General features: G+C 33.2%; 3 protein-coding genes across 3 annotated transcripts; 1 reads left to right on the forward strand and 2 right to left on the reverse strand.

Moving 5' to 3' along the window:
• Positions 412 to 3,875, forward strand: LOC109710340. Its single transcript, XM_020232852.1, has 6 exons — positions 412 to 438; positions 871 to 981; positions 1,851 to 1,968; positions 2,942 to 3,113; positions 3,395 to 3,521; positions 3,631 to 3,875. The coding sequence occupies exons 1-6, from the start codon at positions 412 to 414 to the stop codon at positions 3,691 to 3,693; spliced, it is 618 nt and encodes a 205-aa protein (XP_020088441.1). The 3' UTR covers positions 3,694 to 3,875.
• LOC109709785 (taperin-like) lies at positions 10,469 to 11,013 on the reverse strand. The gene has a single exon (XM_020232105.1). It carries the CDS (start codon positions 10,790 to 10,792, stop codon positions 10,493 to 10,495), a length of 300 nt encoding a protein of 99 aa, XP_020087694.1. The 5' UTR covers positions 10,793 to 11,013; the 3' UTR covers positions 10,469 to 10,492.
• LOC109710794 lies at positions 14,648 to 15,216 on the reverse strand. The gene has a single exon (XM_020233553.1). The coding sequence runs from the start codon at positions 15,143 to 15,145 to the stop codon at positions 14,810 to 14,812; it is 336 nt and encodes a 111-aa protein (XP_020089142.1). The 5' UTR covers positions 15,146 to 15,216; the 3' UTR covers positions 14,648 to 14,809.

Genomic DNA, 16,263 nt, shown 5'->3' on the forward strand with positions numbered 1-16,263 from the left:
GTCGAGGCTTTTTACATCTATGTCCCTAGCGTTTCTAATAATTTCGTAGAAGTGCCTAATATTTTCTCTTAGCAATTATTTTATTTAAAGAGGGGAAAGAAATTCTGAACTAACTTTGGCAGGTTATGGTTTGCTTTCTAAGCTTCTAAAATATTAATTTAAAATAAAAAATACAAAATTTTTAATTTTTTTAGTTAATAATTTATTTTATTTAGCAATTATAGGCTTATTTATATGTATAAGTCAGTTAGAGTTCCGTTATATTATGGATAATAAAAAATTCATAACTTATAAAGTTAGCTTTTAGAGGCTCTACAAAAATATTTTTTAATTTAATAGCAATATTAATTTTATAAAAATTTAAGATATAGTGTAAATAATTGAATATTTTATTACAGATAATAGTTAACTATGTCTATGCAAATTTTTTTAGTTTGGGTTAGTGCTTGCTGGACCATTTGCAAAACAATATTAGAGCGAAAATTAGAGACTATATTTTTAAAAAAATTATTTTAAATAAATTTTGACTAAATTAAATAAATTACATGCATTTTGTGTAGTATCTTAATCGCTCTTTTATATTTATTTTATTTTATTTTCTATCTTACTCACTACGCTCTATGCCGTGCGAAAATACATATAATAGAGAGTGCACAAAAATATGGCAAAATACAAAAATTAAATCAAACAGAGAAGAATAATTACGAAGAAACAGTGAATAAGAAAAAAAAGTCGCTAATGTAGATTCAGCATATGTCAAGGGGTTTTGTGTAATTTAGCTATATAATTTAATTGTTTTAGAGGGTTGTTTCCGAAAAAAAAGGTCCATTCCTTTTCCGGTTTTCCCCTCCCCGTCATTTCGTGCCCTAGCGCTCGTGTCGTACTTTTCGCCGCCGCATCTCCTCCGTCGCCGGCGATTTCTCCTCCGCCGATCACCGCCGCCGCCGCCGCCCTGCCGCCGCCGCTGCCGCGGAGGCTGAGGTGAGTTCCGCCGTGTACTTTGAACGAATGAAACCTTAAAGCTTCAAATCAATGACGTGCGATCGAGTTAGGGTTGGTTTGGAATTAAGTTGTGTGTGTGTGTGTGTGTGTGTGTGTGTGTGTGTTTGTGTGTTTTTTGGAAAATTGTTTGATTTGATCTTATTCTGAGTGGAGAAAAGAAAAAAAAATTGTGTTTTTTTTTTTTATGCGAATTGATTGCCAAATCACCTTACCAGATGTTAGAATCCAAGGCTACAAATACTGTCTTTTTGGATGCTAGAACGGGTTATTCAGTGATAATTTGTGTGTTACGAGGATTTTCTTTTAAAAACGCAAAGCTAGGAGTTTGATTTTAGCTCATCGCAACATCTTCGCATTCATGATTTATCTTACTCCAAAGAAAAAAAAAAAAAACATCATGCTTTTCTAAGCATTTGATCATACTCTTCATTTGGCAGATACTACGGCCCTGTTCGGATGTCAAAACAAAATTCATAATTTGGTAGAATGATGTATTTCACCTACGAGATGATTTTTCTTATTCAGAGAACATCGCTTTGAGATCGAAGATAGTATGTGTTTCTAAGTATTCAATTATACTCTTCCATTTACCGAACACCGAAAGACTTTTGAGTAAATAAAAGAGATGCGCTGAACAAGATGCTCACACATCCGAACAAGCCCCCTATGTTGTCATCCGAAAGTTATCTTTTGTTGCACCGGCAGAAATAGCAAATGTATCTTGCTCTGTGTTGGCAGGACTTTCCTGCTGCCGTTTGCTTTTTGTTTTGTTCCGATACGTTTCCTCATACGTAACGTGATTATATTCTGCTTCATGACCGTATAGACTCATTGTGCTTTGCATCTAGGTTTCCCATTGCTCAATCCGGGACCTATTAGATACTCTTTGTGGGTTTCTGGCTCAAAATTATTTATTCCCTCCCCCCCCCCACCCAATCTCCACACCAGGGGACTGCCAATCAGAAGGTAAGTGTCACAAGATACTTCTAACAAATTGGTGAATAGGACATTATGATTAAAGCTTAATTGAATTTATGCTACCTTGAGAGGGTATACAATTTCATCTTCAGATTTGGCTGATTGTGGACAAATTTTTGGAGTATTAACTCCTCCAAATTTATCTAGTACTATAAAGATGTTCCTTGTTAGCGTATTCATACAAACCTCATGTTTCATGGGAATTGGATTGTTTTCATGGAATTTTTTTTTTTTTTTTTCATCTTCTTCCATGCATCGCTACTAACTTTGTGTGGGGGATTTTGAATTTCTTAAGTGATGAAGTTGCTACAACTGCATTCATTTTTATTCTTTCTCACTGCATTCATTTTTATTCTTTCTCATTTTTGAGGATTTAAATGTAAGGATAAAGCTAAGTTTCTATACATCCTAGCTTTTAGAACGACTTCTCTCAGCTTCTACATTGAGAGGAATCAACCATGCGGCGATAAGTCTAGTTCTGGATCTTTTGCTATTGCAAGAATTTGAAATGATCTTCTGTGCTCCAAAAACAAAAGTTTTAATTTGAAGCTTTTGTACTGCTGTAGGGGATGCTGCTGAGGGGATTTTAATGAAAAAAAATACGTTAGTGGCTTTTGAGCAGCTCTACTCAAACAGCCTTCTGCATAATTTTCAGCGGAGGGCCAAACATGTCTTCCGATCTGTAGGCATGAAATATATTTTAGTTTTGGGACATGATGCATGTAAAGAGGCTGGATCTAAATGCTTTTGTTATCTACTCTAAAATGCATGTTATGGTAATAAAATATGTTAGTTCATGTTCAATGTTTGAGATTTAAAACTAGTGCATGAATAAACATGAACCGGTTGTTTGTCATTGACATATTCAAATACTAAATTACTCTCATTCTGACCATTTTGTGGTATTCAGATACAGTTTGAAGACGACATTTTGATTCCCGTGATGTTTTGATTATGGCAGCAGAACACAAATATACAGTGGCTCCTAAGGTTGAGACACCTCCTAAGATTTTGTACACTGCCTCGCAATTCAAAAGATGGGGTCGGAAATACCCCTTTGTCCGCTACGGTCTTCCACTCATTTCTCTCACAGTGCTAGGATCTGTTGGCCTTGCTCATCTTATACAAGGCAGGCAAGTCTCTCTCTCTCTCTCTCTCTCTCTCTCTCTCTCTCTCTCTCTCTCTCTGCAATAAAGTTGCTACATTGGTAGGAAACTTGTGCTCCTTACCCTTTTCTTAAGCATATCCTTGTAGCAATGTTGGCTATTTGCGTCACAGTGTCACAAGATGCAGCATTAATAGCAGCACTCGCATGACCAAACGCCCATATTTTAACCATCTATCTCTTGCTATTGGCTGTTGGAAACACTAAACCCATTATACGCTTCCTTACGTTGTCGACTAAATAATGCAGCAAAGAAGTGACAAAGGAGAAGGATGATCTAGAATGGGAGATTATCGAGACAACAAAAGCACTCACCAGAACTGGACCTGTGGAGGGCTATAAGCCAAAGAATCTCTCCCTGGAGGAGGAGCTCAAAGTAAAGTTTACATATAGCTGCTGCTGCTGCTGCAACAGCTTCACAACAACTAAGAAAAGTTCTTTTCTTATTCTTTTTTTAAACTGATATGCCCATTCGTTCCTTGCAGGCTCTACAGGAAAAGGTTGACATTAACAAGTACGAATACAAGAAGATCCCGAGACCAAAATGACGAAAAATTCGAGCATAAACTAATAAGTGTTTCTTCTTGAGTTCCTTTTTTTTGGTTTTCTTTTTCTCGGCCATAATGGATTGGTACTAGTTTTATGTTTCCCTTTGTCTTGGCTCTTGTGAAATATGAATCTCCTGGTAATTACCAAATGCGGTTTCTATATACTTTTGATGATTGCTTTACATCATTTTTAATGTTATTAACAACTGATTCGAATGTCCTATCATCAAGATTGACTTTTTAAAGCTCTACTATCTCTGAACAAAAAATGGTCATACAATATACTAGTAAGAAACCAGGGCAATGCACAGATTATAATTTCCTAAGTTAAATTAAGTATAGAGTTGAGCTCTTGTACTTTTAAAAGCACATAAGTATTTGTTCATGTGACTTTTTAGTCTCAAGATTCATACAACATTATTAATGCCGTGTCCCGTTAAGTCTCTTTTATTAATGCTGAATAGATTTTGAAACGATTCGACGGCTAAAATTTACAATCATAAATGTTCCCGTGCTTTCAGAAGTATAGAAGATCGGCCGGTATAGTATATATATATAGTATTATATAGTATATATATATACTAGTAATATAGTAATAGTTATAATATCTATACGTATATAGTAGTGATATATAATATATATATAGAGTTGGGGGGAGGCCTTTCACTATGCTATCGGAAGCACGGAGTTCCGTGCTGTCACGGGCTCGGCTTTTCGGATGTTGCGGGATTTTCGAATCGTCGATCGGCTTCGTTAAACTTGATCTAGAGTATTTGGAGTATCTAGAAAAAAATTTTATTATTTTTCGATATCATTTGCCTAGTGATCGAATGACTCAAATCAACAAATTTCAATGCCGTAGTATGAGCCGTTTCAAGTTTAACGGTGGTATATATATTCCAAATCACGTGAAATTTTGATAGAAAATTTTTATACTATATAAAACAAGATCAATATCTTTGATTTAAAATTTTAATGTCATATATTACATTTTGTAAGATTTTTATTTTCAGCCGTTGATTTTGAGCGCCTTCGTTCACTAGCAAATGATTATCGTAAAATCATAAAATTATTTTCTAGGTACTTCAAATACTCTAGATCAAGTTTAACGAGCTGATCGACGATTCGAAAGTCGCCAACATCGAAAACGAGCTGAAAGTACGGAAGCTCCATGCTTCCGATAGCATAGTAGCCCACTCCATAGTTGTATGGGTAGTATAATTAAGTATATATATATAGTATATACTATATTATATAATATCATATATATGTATATATAAATATATATAGTAGATGGGGAGGCCTTCACTCATGCTATCGGAAGCACGTGAGTTCACGTGCTGTCACGGCTCGGCTTTTCGGATGTTGCGGGATTTTCGAATCGTCGATCGGCTATCGTTAAACTTGATCTAGAGGTAATTTGGGAGTATTTCTAGAAAAAAATTTTATTATTTTTCGATATCATTATGTCCTAGGTGATCGAAGCGACTCGAAAACAAGCAAGATTTCAAATGGGCCGTTATGTAAGAGCCGTTTGCAAGTTTAACGGGTGGTATATATATCAAATCACGTGAATGTTTGATAGAAGAATTTTTTAAACCTATATATAAACAAGATTCAATATCTTCTGATTTAAAAATTTAATGTCATATTATACATCTTTGTAAGATTTTTTATTTTCAGCCGTTGATTTGAGCCCTTTCGTTTCACTAGGCAAATGATTATTCGTAAAATCATAAAATTTATTTTCTAGGTACTATCAATACTGCTAATCAAAGTTTAACGGATGCTGATCGAGATTCGAAAGTCGCGGCGAACAGGTCGAAAACGAGCCTGAAAGACGAGAGAAGGCTCCATGTTCCGATAGGCAATGAGTGCCTTCACTCCATATATATATATATATATAATATATATTATTATATATATATATATATATATTATTATATATATATATTGTTCTAATATATGTTCTTTATTATTTATGCCTTTAGATAATATGTTATAAACAGTTTTAATATTAATGTAAATTATAAACTTTTAAAGATTAATAGACACAGGAAAAATAAAAAATGGAACAGAGAAAAAAAAATTGGAAATCGTGAAGCAATACCTGATTATCAAAGCTAAATAGAGAGATCGAATATCGCGGATTATATAATTTATTGCACAAAAGATAAAAGAGTTCAAAAAATATAAATAATATAAATAATAATATTTTCTCAGGGATCTCTCAAATTTAACTCTATAACTAACAGAAAAAGACCAAAAATACTATATATATAATCGGGATCATGACATTACGAATCTAATAAAAAAGCACTAATAAACACAACAAAAAAGGAATAGTGAAGATAAAACTTTTAATCATCAACACTACACAATAGAGATATAATAACATATTAACAATAACTTAAATTAATACCACATAATAAATAAAAAGCTTTTAATAATAAGAAAAAATAAAGGCTGTTTAATATGGTAAAGATAAAGGAAAAGATATTAAAACCGAACAACACTCAATTGACGTAAATCATACAAGATCATTATACTAAACAAAAACAACAAGAATTTAAATACATTATATATACATAACATCAATCTAGGAATAAAAAACTTATTAAATTTATAAGTCTAATGAAACTAAGATACAATAATACATGAAATCAGTTACAATCACATAATGATTATGAGCAGCCTACAAAAAAAACAGAAAAGCTCACACTAAACTGACCAAGAAATCTGCCATAGCGTGTACTTTAAAAGCTATAATAAAAATAATCCGTTTAACAAAACTATTTCAAAAGTGATCTGGAAATTACTTACAATACAATATACACATAAAAAAGAAAGCAAAAATAATGTAAACAAAACTATCAATACATGATATACGAAAATGAATAAGGATCTTTAACTAATAAAATACTATCACGTACAAACAACAAACAAAAAAACACCAAAAGACACTCGTAAAGAAACACAAAACACAAGTAAGACAATATCAAAAAAAAAAACCAAAAAATACAAACAAAAAACAAAAACACAAAAAAAAAAAAAAAAAAAAAAAAAAAAAAAAAACAAAAAAAAAAAAAAGAAGAAAAACAACAAAGAAACACAAAAATCCAGCAAAAAATACAATACCTATTACACAAGTATACAATTATATATACAATTTTCAAATAACCAAAACAAATACTAAATAAAATATTATTCAATTAATTAACCTAGTAAGCAAATGCAAAGAACCAAAGAAATAAATTAATAAGAACATAATCAAATCAAGACAAAAGACGACATAATACAAAAAACATCAAAGACAACAATAATAAACATGGCCTATAATAATAAAAACAAGCACTAATTAATATCAAATAAACCTTAGAATCTAACATCAAATAACATAACTCAAATAAAATAAATATAACTAAAACCAAAATTCTGCATAATTAATCACGACATGCTAAACACATTACTGCAATATCCTACTTAGACAATATACCTCAATCATACAAAAAACAGACAACGAAATCAATAAGAGACACAAATACAAAAATCCAAAAAATAAGAATTTAAACACACAAGCAGTAAATAAAAAAAAAACAAACATTAAACTCATTAAACTAATAACTTCAAGTCAATCAAGAAAGAACTAACTTAAATCTACACAAACAAAAGTCAATTATAAAACGTAAGATAGCGCACTAAACGCAGAGACAAAAATAAGTGAAAAAACTAACCTAATAAATAAATCTTCAATAGACGTATACCATAAAAATAACCCCACCAACACATAAAATTAGACACGTACCACTGATATATAAAATACAAAAATACTCATACGAAAATAATCAACAAATCATGAATTACAAAAAAACCGTTAATTACACATCTAAATCAACGTTAACTCAAAAAAACAATTAAAATAAAAAATAATTGCCATTACTAATAATGATTAGGATCGCCACTTGTTGAATTATGATGTGTGTATATATATATATATATATATATTGAGAGAAGAGTTGCTATACTACAGAGATATCTATACCCCTAACTCATTTAGATGATAAATCTTTCAAATCGACAATCCATATCGTTAAATATAATTTAGAGCATTTAAAATATTTAGAAATCAAATTACGTAACTTTTTGAATTTATAATAAAATCAACTCGGTTGCAAATGTTTAGAGATAGTTTAACGGTATATATATACATATATATCAAAATAAAATATTTAATGCAAGTTTATTTGATATAAAAATATTTTTGTATAATTAAAAGGTTATAGCTTGAATTTTAATTTTAAAAAGGTCTTCAAACTTATAATGTGATAGAATAGTATATCTTACCTGCGAGATAATTTATCTTTTTTTTTAAGAAAAAAATTGAAAGTTTATTTTGCCTATAAGGTGATCTATTTTATTATGAAAAAAAAAAGCGTCCAAAGTCGAAATAATATTTGTTATAGACATATAATCACACTTCTTATTTAACACTTATTTAATGTTTCCTGAGTAGATGGGAGGTATACACAATATAAAATGTACTAGCATTTAAATAGGATTGTAATTTTAATCCTTTATTATTATATTGCACAAATGCACCAAAAGGTATGTATTAGCTATCATTATTGTCGCCGTTACGCGCATTACATATTTAAAAATGCTAATAGTTGTGCTAATCAAAATAGGTCTAAGCACAATGCACAATCTATTGTATTTGATTGTGTTCTAGTAAAATATATTTTTAGTCATCAAAGAGATTTAATAAAACATTAAATTATTTTCGAGTTTTTTTTACCTTGTGCATTCAAGAAATTAATCCCGTGTGTAAAATTTTTTGTGCATGGAGTTCATCTAGTCGTTGTTTTTTTTAGTAAATTTAAGAAAAAACTTCAAAAACTTTCTGTGGTTTCGCACTTTTTCATTTTAGTACTTTGTGGTTTAAAGTGTATCAAGTTAGTACCCTGTAGTTTCTTACTTTATTACTTTAGTACCCTGTGGTTTAAAGTGTATCAAGTTAGTTCTCTGTGGTTTTATTTTGTATCAAGTTAGTACCCTGTGGTTTTATTTTTGTATCAAATTAGTACCCTGTGGTTTAAAAAACCACAGGATACTAAAGTGATAAAATGCGAAACCACAGGATACTAACTTGATACACTTTAAACCACATGGTACTAAAGTGAAAAAGTGCAAAATCACAGTGTGCTAACTTGATTCCATTTAAATTATAGGGTACTAAAGTGAAAAAAAGTGAAACCACATGAGGGTATTTGAAGTTTTAGGAATCTCGTACAAACTTTTGTAGACCATATTAATCCACTTTTTTATCTTTTTTTTTTTGGCTAAAATCTAACATGTTTATTAATACGTGTAAAATTTAATTAAAATGAATAGATGATATGCAAATTATAGCAATTATTTTAAAATTAGGATTAAGTATTGTTATGTTCTTCTAAAATTTATAAATGACTTAATATACTTCTTTAAACTATAATAAGGCAATTTATCTATCACTTGAAATTTTTAATATCTTATAAATATAATCTTTTTGGTTATATAACTACTCTTAACCACTATTAAAAGAAAATTAGAAGCCAAAAATAAACGAGATATTAGATAAGATTTTTATTATCGCATTAATTAGTATTTTATATAACTAAGTATTTATTATTATAATAATAATGGTTAAAAAAGTGAACTGAAGTTTAGAGAAATATACAGATTATTTATAAAAACAGTTTAAGCTAAAATAAAATAATTAATTTCATTATCACACATTATATTAAACTTCTAAATTAAAAAATATAGATTATTATTCTAATTAAATTAGTGAATTTACAAAAAAAAAATTATTACAAAATACTCGGCCAAAAAACATAAGGACTCTAGTACTCTCCATCTTTGGTAAATATATATTTATATATATATATATACACACACACACACACTAAATATTAAGCATTTAAAAGTTGATATATAAATTCAGTGCATTTTCACCGTATACTTACACATCTCTTCTCTCATTCTCTTGAAAATAAAAATAAAAATAAAAATAAAAATCCAAAGGCTAAATTAAAAAAAAACCCCTATCAAAATCCGTTTTTTCATTTTCTCCCCCTGTCATTTAAAAACCTACACTTTACCCCTTTATAAAATAAAAATGTGCACTTCACCTCCTATCGTTAGGGTTCCGTTATAATTTTTTTTTTTATACCAAATATACCCCTCCATCTCTCTTCCCTGTTGCTTCGATGGCTTTCGGGACGGCGCCCTCGCCGGCCTCGCCCTCCTCCTCTTCGATCGCCCCCTCGACGCCATCTTCCTCAACTCCAACCGCCTCCGCCGCCGTCGCCCCATCCCCGCCAACCTCTGCGACTCTCAGCCCCGACCTCCATCGTCGTTCTCGTCCACAACAAACTCGGCGGCTACATCCCGCCCTCCATCAGCCACATGGCCGACAGCCTCAACGAGATCGTCCTCCTCGACGACGGCCTCGCCGCCTGCGTCCCGCCCGAGGTCGGCCTCCTCCGCCGCGGATAAGGAGGATCAGGGAGAAGACGAAAATGGCGAAGGGCAAAATGGTCATTTTATCACACCATACCGTCCTGTAAATATTTTTTATTTTACAAGGAAACAAAGTATAGATTTTTAAATGACAGGAAGGAAAGTGAAAAAGCGAGTTTTGACATGGAGGTTTTCCGTAATTTAGTCAAAAAAACACAAAAAGAGGGAAATAAAAATACTAAAAAAAAAAAACCCTAATTCTCATTTCGCAGAGAGAGAGAGAAAGAGAAAAGCTCTGTCACGACTCCGGCGGCGGCGCCGCAGCGGGAGGCGGCGGCGGCGGCGGTGGCCTCCCGTCGACGCACGGGGAGCACCTACGCTCCACCCACGCCTCCAAGTCGAACCGCCGAAACCCTAGGCCCCAAATCGTCCTCCCGGTGCAGAGCCTCCCCACGATCCCCGCCGCCAGGCCGAGCACCGCCACCACCGCCACCGCCGCGATCGCCGCCCCGTACGACCCTCCCCTCCCGTGGTAGTACGGCGCCGCCGCCGCAGGAGGAGGCGGCGGCAGCGGCGCCGCGAGGAGGGGGAGCAACATGGGTTGTTGGAGGCGAAAAAGGTGAGGTTTTTAACTCTTTAACGGTAATGGCGCGTAGAAAAGCGCGGGGAAGAAGCCATGGCAATAGGTAGGTAATAAGGTCCGGGAAATGGCGGGAAGGGCAAAACTAGGGTTTTTGGATTCGCGGGGGTTTCGAAGGATTAGGGTTTAATGGAGGAGCTCTCATGGCGGTTCCGAGAGCTCATTTCTTAATATTAGGGTTTAAGACTTAAGAGAGGGGAGGAGACAAGAAAAAAGAGATGGTTTTTTTTTAAAAAAAAATTATTTAACTTAATTTAATTTTTTTTTATTTTTGTGGGACGCGGAGAATTGTCTGAAAGGTTCGGGTCTCGCTGAGGTAGCGAATATTGTTGGGTGGACCGCGTCCATAGACCCGGCCTATGAAGGTTCTTAACTTTGAACTTGGTGGAACAATTATTGAAAGGTTTAACCATTTTTTTTGACAGCATTATTTAAATAAATAAAATGTAAATTTCTGTAAATTGTGCTGTAATGTATAGCTAAAAATCTTTTTTTTTTGAAATATCAAATAATGATTACTTTAAATATTTATATTTTTTATATTAAAAAAAAAATAAAGAGTTTAGTGGCCAGAGAAGTCAAAAGTCTAAATAATTAATCTTATTTAGCTGATGTATCACTTTTTCTTCTTTTGAGATTGAGGACAATCAAATTTAAAAAAACTTGATTGTATTTCATAAAATTCGCACTCTTTAATTATGGTGACTATTGATATTTCTGAATCATCCCTAAAAATATGGAGGGCCGAAGGGGCTCTCCACTCTCTACTTCTTTTCTTGTTGGGTCAGGATGGATTGGGGACGGATTGATTTTAATTCTATTTTGGCGTCAACTTACTGCTCCATTCAGAGTGAATCAGGACGAGAGCTAAATTTGGATGGATTTTTGATGAATTGAGATGGATCAAAAGAAAAAAAAGGGATCTCTCTCCCACTCCAGACATATTTGGGATTTATTTTTCTATATTTTTTTATTTTCAGGATCGAGACGAAAGCTCTAGCAACTTGGATCCATTTATATTCCTACTCTCTTTCAACAACGCTCTCTTATTTCATACTATTCAGTTTAATTCGGCATAAGTTAGGTCGAACAAACGCATTTTTACCGGCTTTCGTTGCGCGGTTTTAGAAAATCCGAGTCTATAGACCACGGTCCATGCAATAATCTGTAATAATCTGGATAGGTTGAAGAGAGTTTGTACTACTACTGCATGATGGATTGGATGTCCGACACGTGTCGGATGGACGGTGGAGTATTCTGGAAAATAAATCTCCACCGTATCTGGCCTGAGATTGACTCAATTGTAAAAATTTGTAACGCTTTTTTTACTCTTTTTTGAAACCACTTAACCACCTCAATGCCTGTCACACTCTGCTACAGTCAGTGCATAATATAAGTCATAGGGGTAAAAGAGTAATTTCATAAGATATATAGGAAAAAAAAAGTGTATAGGTAAAAATTACTACGCCACCGTTTGGTTCGGGATTAAGAAAAAGTAGCTATTCCAGAGATAGGGTTAAGTTCAGGGTTAAAATGGTGTTAAAATTTTTTTGTGTTTGGTTGGAGGTTGGAGTTAGTCTAGAATAGTGAAAAAAAGTGTTTGGTTGGAGTAGGTGGGATAAAAAGATAATGATTAATAAAGAAGAAAAAGGTGAGGGCTCGGGACGCGTGCGGGGTTAAAGTTGGGAGGGGGAGTGGGGTTAGTAAACCCCACTAACCCGGTTTGGGGTGGGGTTTACTAACCCCACCCCTTAAGAGTGGTGTTTGGGTATAAATTGGGGGTTAAGGGGTTATTCCACCTCTTAACCCCCAACCAAACGGTGGCTAAGACAATAAAAACTGAGACTTTTTTTGCATTTAGCCATCTGGTAAATTTTTATTTTAAAATTAGTCCTGTCAAAATTTAATTTGCAAAAATGGCCCTGGGCCTGCCACGCAGACGCCACGTCAGCGCCACGCGGACAGGGCCGGAGCCCGTGTGTTAAGTTGAATACGGTGAACCATTTACCGTGTTCAAACACGGTGAATGGTTCACCGTGTTTAGTACGTATTTTTATTGAAAAGAGGAATAGGGAGTAGGGATGTCAATAGATATGGATATCCGAAATATTATCCGAATCCAAACCCGAATAAATTATATATATATACATAATTTATTTTTATTTATTTATACAATATATAAAATATTTAATAATTTTTTTTTCTTAGATCTTCATCCAACGGTATAGATTTTTAAAACTCGCTGGGTTCAGGTTCGTTTTTCGAGTTTTTGGTCGGATATGGATATGGGTATGAATTTTTAAAATCCGTCGGGTTCGGATTCGGATTTGGATTTTAATTTGATTTTCGGATTCGGATTCGGATTTTTGAAAAAGAGAAAAAAAGGAATACAAATTTCCTATTCCTCTTTTCAATATACAAAAAATACATACCAAACACGGTGAACCATTCACTGTATTTAGACACGGTGAATGGTTCACCGTGTTTAACTTAACTACCGCCGCCAGCCCCGCCCGCGTGGCGTTGACGTGGCGCCTGCGTGGCAGGCCTAACGCCATTTTTGCAAATTAAATTTTGACAAGGCTATTTTAAAATGAAAATTTGCCAAGCGACGACTATATGCAAAAAAAAGCTCTAAAAACTGTTTACAACATTTTCGTATAGGTAAAAATTACTAAGACAATAAAACCTGTTTACAATATTTTCACAGAATACACACACACAGATTATGAATATTTCTTCTTTTGGGATATTTGAGAGTTTTAGGACCTGCTTGTTTCGAACTTGCGAGTTCGCGTAGCTAGAGGTTGCTGGCGTTTTTGCACGTAGTGATGAACTCGGACTTCTGTAGAGTCCACACAGCCTGCACGCCCGATCACTCTAGCATGCATGGCGGAACTCGCCGGGCATCGGCACTAGTCGAGGGCGAAGTTGAGAGTTCACCTCGTGCGGACGGAACTCGCTGACATCGATAGAATGCAATTTTGTGGAAACAAACACGCCCTTACTCCGCGTATATAAATTTTTCGAATTTAACGTGCAATAATAATCAAGGGGAGATTTCAATTTTCAACTAGAGTGTGTATTAATCCATGTCCAACCTCCTCTTTAATTTACTTGATGTAGGCTCAGAGACCAAACAATATTTTGAAGCACTTCTTAAATACATCATTCATATAAACTAATTAAGCTTGGCAAAAAAAAAAAAAAAAAAAAAAAATCTCAGGTATTCTGCTAAATACACTTAAATTTGACAGAAGTAATTTATTTTGATCAAAGTGAATTATTTAATATTATTCTGAAATAATAATCGCCCTAATCCTTGGACAATGCAATTCTCCAATTTATTCCTCGCATAGTTTTGATCTGCAGTGGAGTTTACTTCATTCTCAACTATTCTTTCGCAGCTTGTTCTTTATGCCGCACCTTTTCTATTATTCTCTACTGTTTTTAAGAAAATAATCAAACATAGCTTTAATAATCATAATGAATAATTTAAAAAAATCAAACCAAATCAACAAAAAATTTGTTGTGTTCCTCTCAATATTCCTAGAATACTGAATTACTACAAAGATAAAAATATTTATTTTTTCAAACATTATCTCTTAATTAACCAAACGCATGTTTATTGTATGGGGTATATATGTAACGGGCTTTCAAATATATATCAATAAATAAATCAAAAGCCTATATATATATATGGACCTGTAACTTGGAAAACTAAACAAAAAAAGTGAATATGAAAGAAAGTAAAAAAAAAAAAAGGTAATAAATGATTCCTTCATTGATTATTTGAAACATTTTAATTACCACTTCAACACAAAGAATTAAACCATCCTTTTCTTGCTTAACAAAGAGAAGAGACCACCCTTTTGGGAAATTCATAATCATAAATTAAGGACTTAAAAACAATTAAGGCCTCACTAGAGACATGTATTTACATCTTCAACTTCATGGAAATACAACACAAAACCTTCAATCCTCTATTGAACCACTAATGCAAGCAAACATTCGCAAACTTCGAGACCTTAGCTCCTTAGGGAACCGTGGCGGCCGGCCAACAGCCTTTTCTGACGAGAAAAGCCCGTCAGAGAAGTCGTCGAGGGATCGGTGACGGTGATGGACCTGACGGTCGTCACAACAGCCTGCTAACTTGCTGGGCGGAGACCGAAGGAAACTATGGCTTTGGCCATGATAGTAATCGGCGGTTGTATCGAACCGATTCGCCGCGCCGTAGGAGAGACACTTGTAGTACATCCTTGTTCTCCTCCTTTTTATTGCTCTATAAAGGAAAGGGATGAGTCCTTCCATTTTGTTTTTGTTTATCTTTTTTGAAAATAGGGGGTTTCATCAACAAGCTCTTTCTTATAGGAAATGAACAAGTAATAGGTTGACTTGGTGTGGTCATCTTGTTCTTTGGAATCTTATGTGATGCTTATTATTATTATTATTATTTTGTTTTTTTGTGTTTGTGAAATTGGCTTAATTAATTCACCTTTTGTAAAAGTAAAAAAAAAAGAAGAAGGAAGAAAGATGGAATTAATTGTGGGTTTGAATCTTGATGATTGAAAGAGAATAACAAAAAGAGTTTAGAGATTTACTTAATTAAGACATGCATGCTGTGATAATAGTCAAATATTTCACTTATTTATAAATTACAAAATGAATTAATTAAGAGCTTTGGTTAATTAGGATAAAATATATATATATAGATTCCACATATTGTAAACTACACTTTTTATGTTAAACATTTTAATGTATATGGATCATGTTGAATAAGATCATGCATGTTTCCCACTGATTGATGCCTAATTTAATTACTCTTAAAAAAAACCCTTTTCTATATATCATGTGTTTTATTAATTACTAATTAATTGGATTTTTTGCGTAATCTCGGTCTTTAACGCTTGAATTGGATAATTAAATGATTAATTAGAATAGGATTGCTTTGCCAACCCCCAAATATATATTTACTATAGTCAAATATTTTGATAATCAACATACACAATCTTATATATTTAATTACTTAAGTGTGATTGTATGAAATTGAAATATAAACTTTCGTTCGATTTCATCTACAAATGAAAGTTCTATGTATGCGACAAATTTTGAATTTTAAACCTTTTTTATGTATATATAGTGAAATTATAAATCACTAAAACTTGTACTTATGAATCAGAAATGTTACTCGTTCGACCGATAATACAATGACTTATTTGATCTGCTCAAAGAAATTTTTATTTATGTAAATAAGGACTGATTCACGATACAATGGTAAACAAATAAAGATGCGAATAAACAATATATGCATCATTTACATGTTATGCACATGAAGTAGTTTATACAAGTTTTATTCGAATACTCTACAAAGAACTTTATTGTTCCAATTTTTTGCATGTTTTTAAATTATTTTTTTTCTCCCCTTCTCT

The sequence above is a fragment of the Ananas comosus genome, linkage group 5 (genome assembly GCF_001540865.1).
Source record: "Ananas comosus cultivar F153 linkage group 5, ASM154086v1, whole genome shotgun sequence".
Lineage (NCBI taxonomy): Eukaryota > Viridiplantae > Streptophyta > Magnoliopsida > Poales > Bromeliaceae > Ananas > Ananas comosus.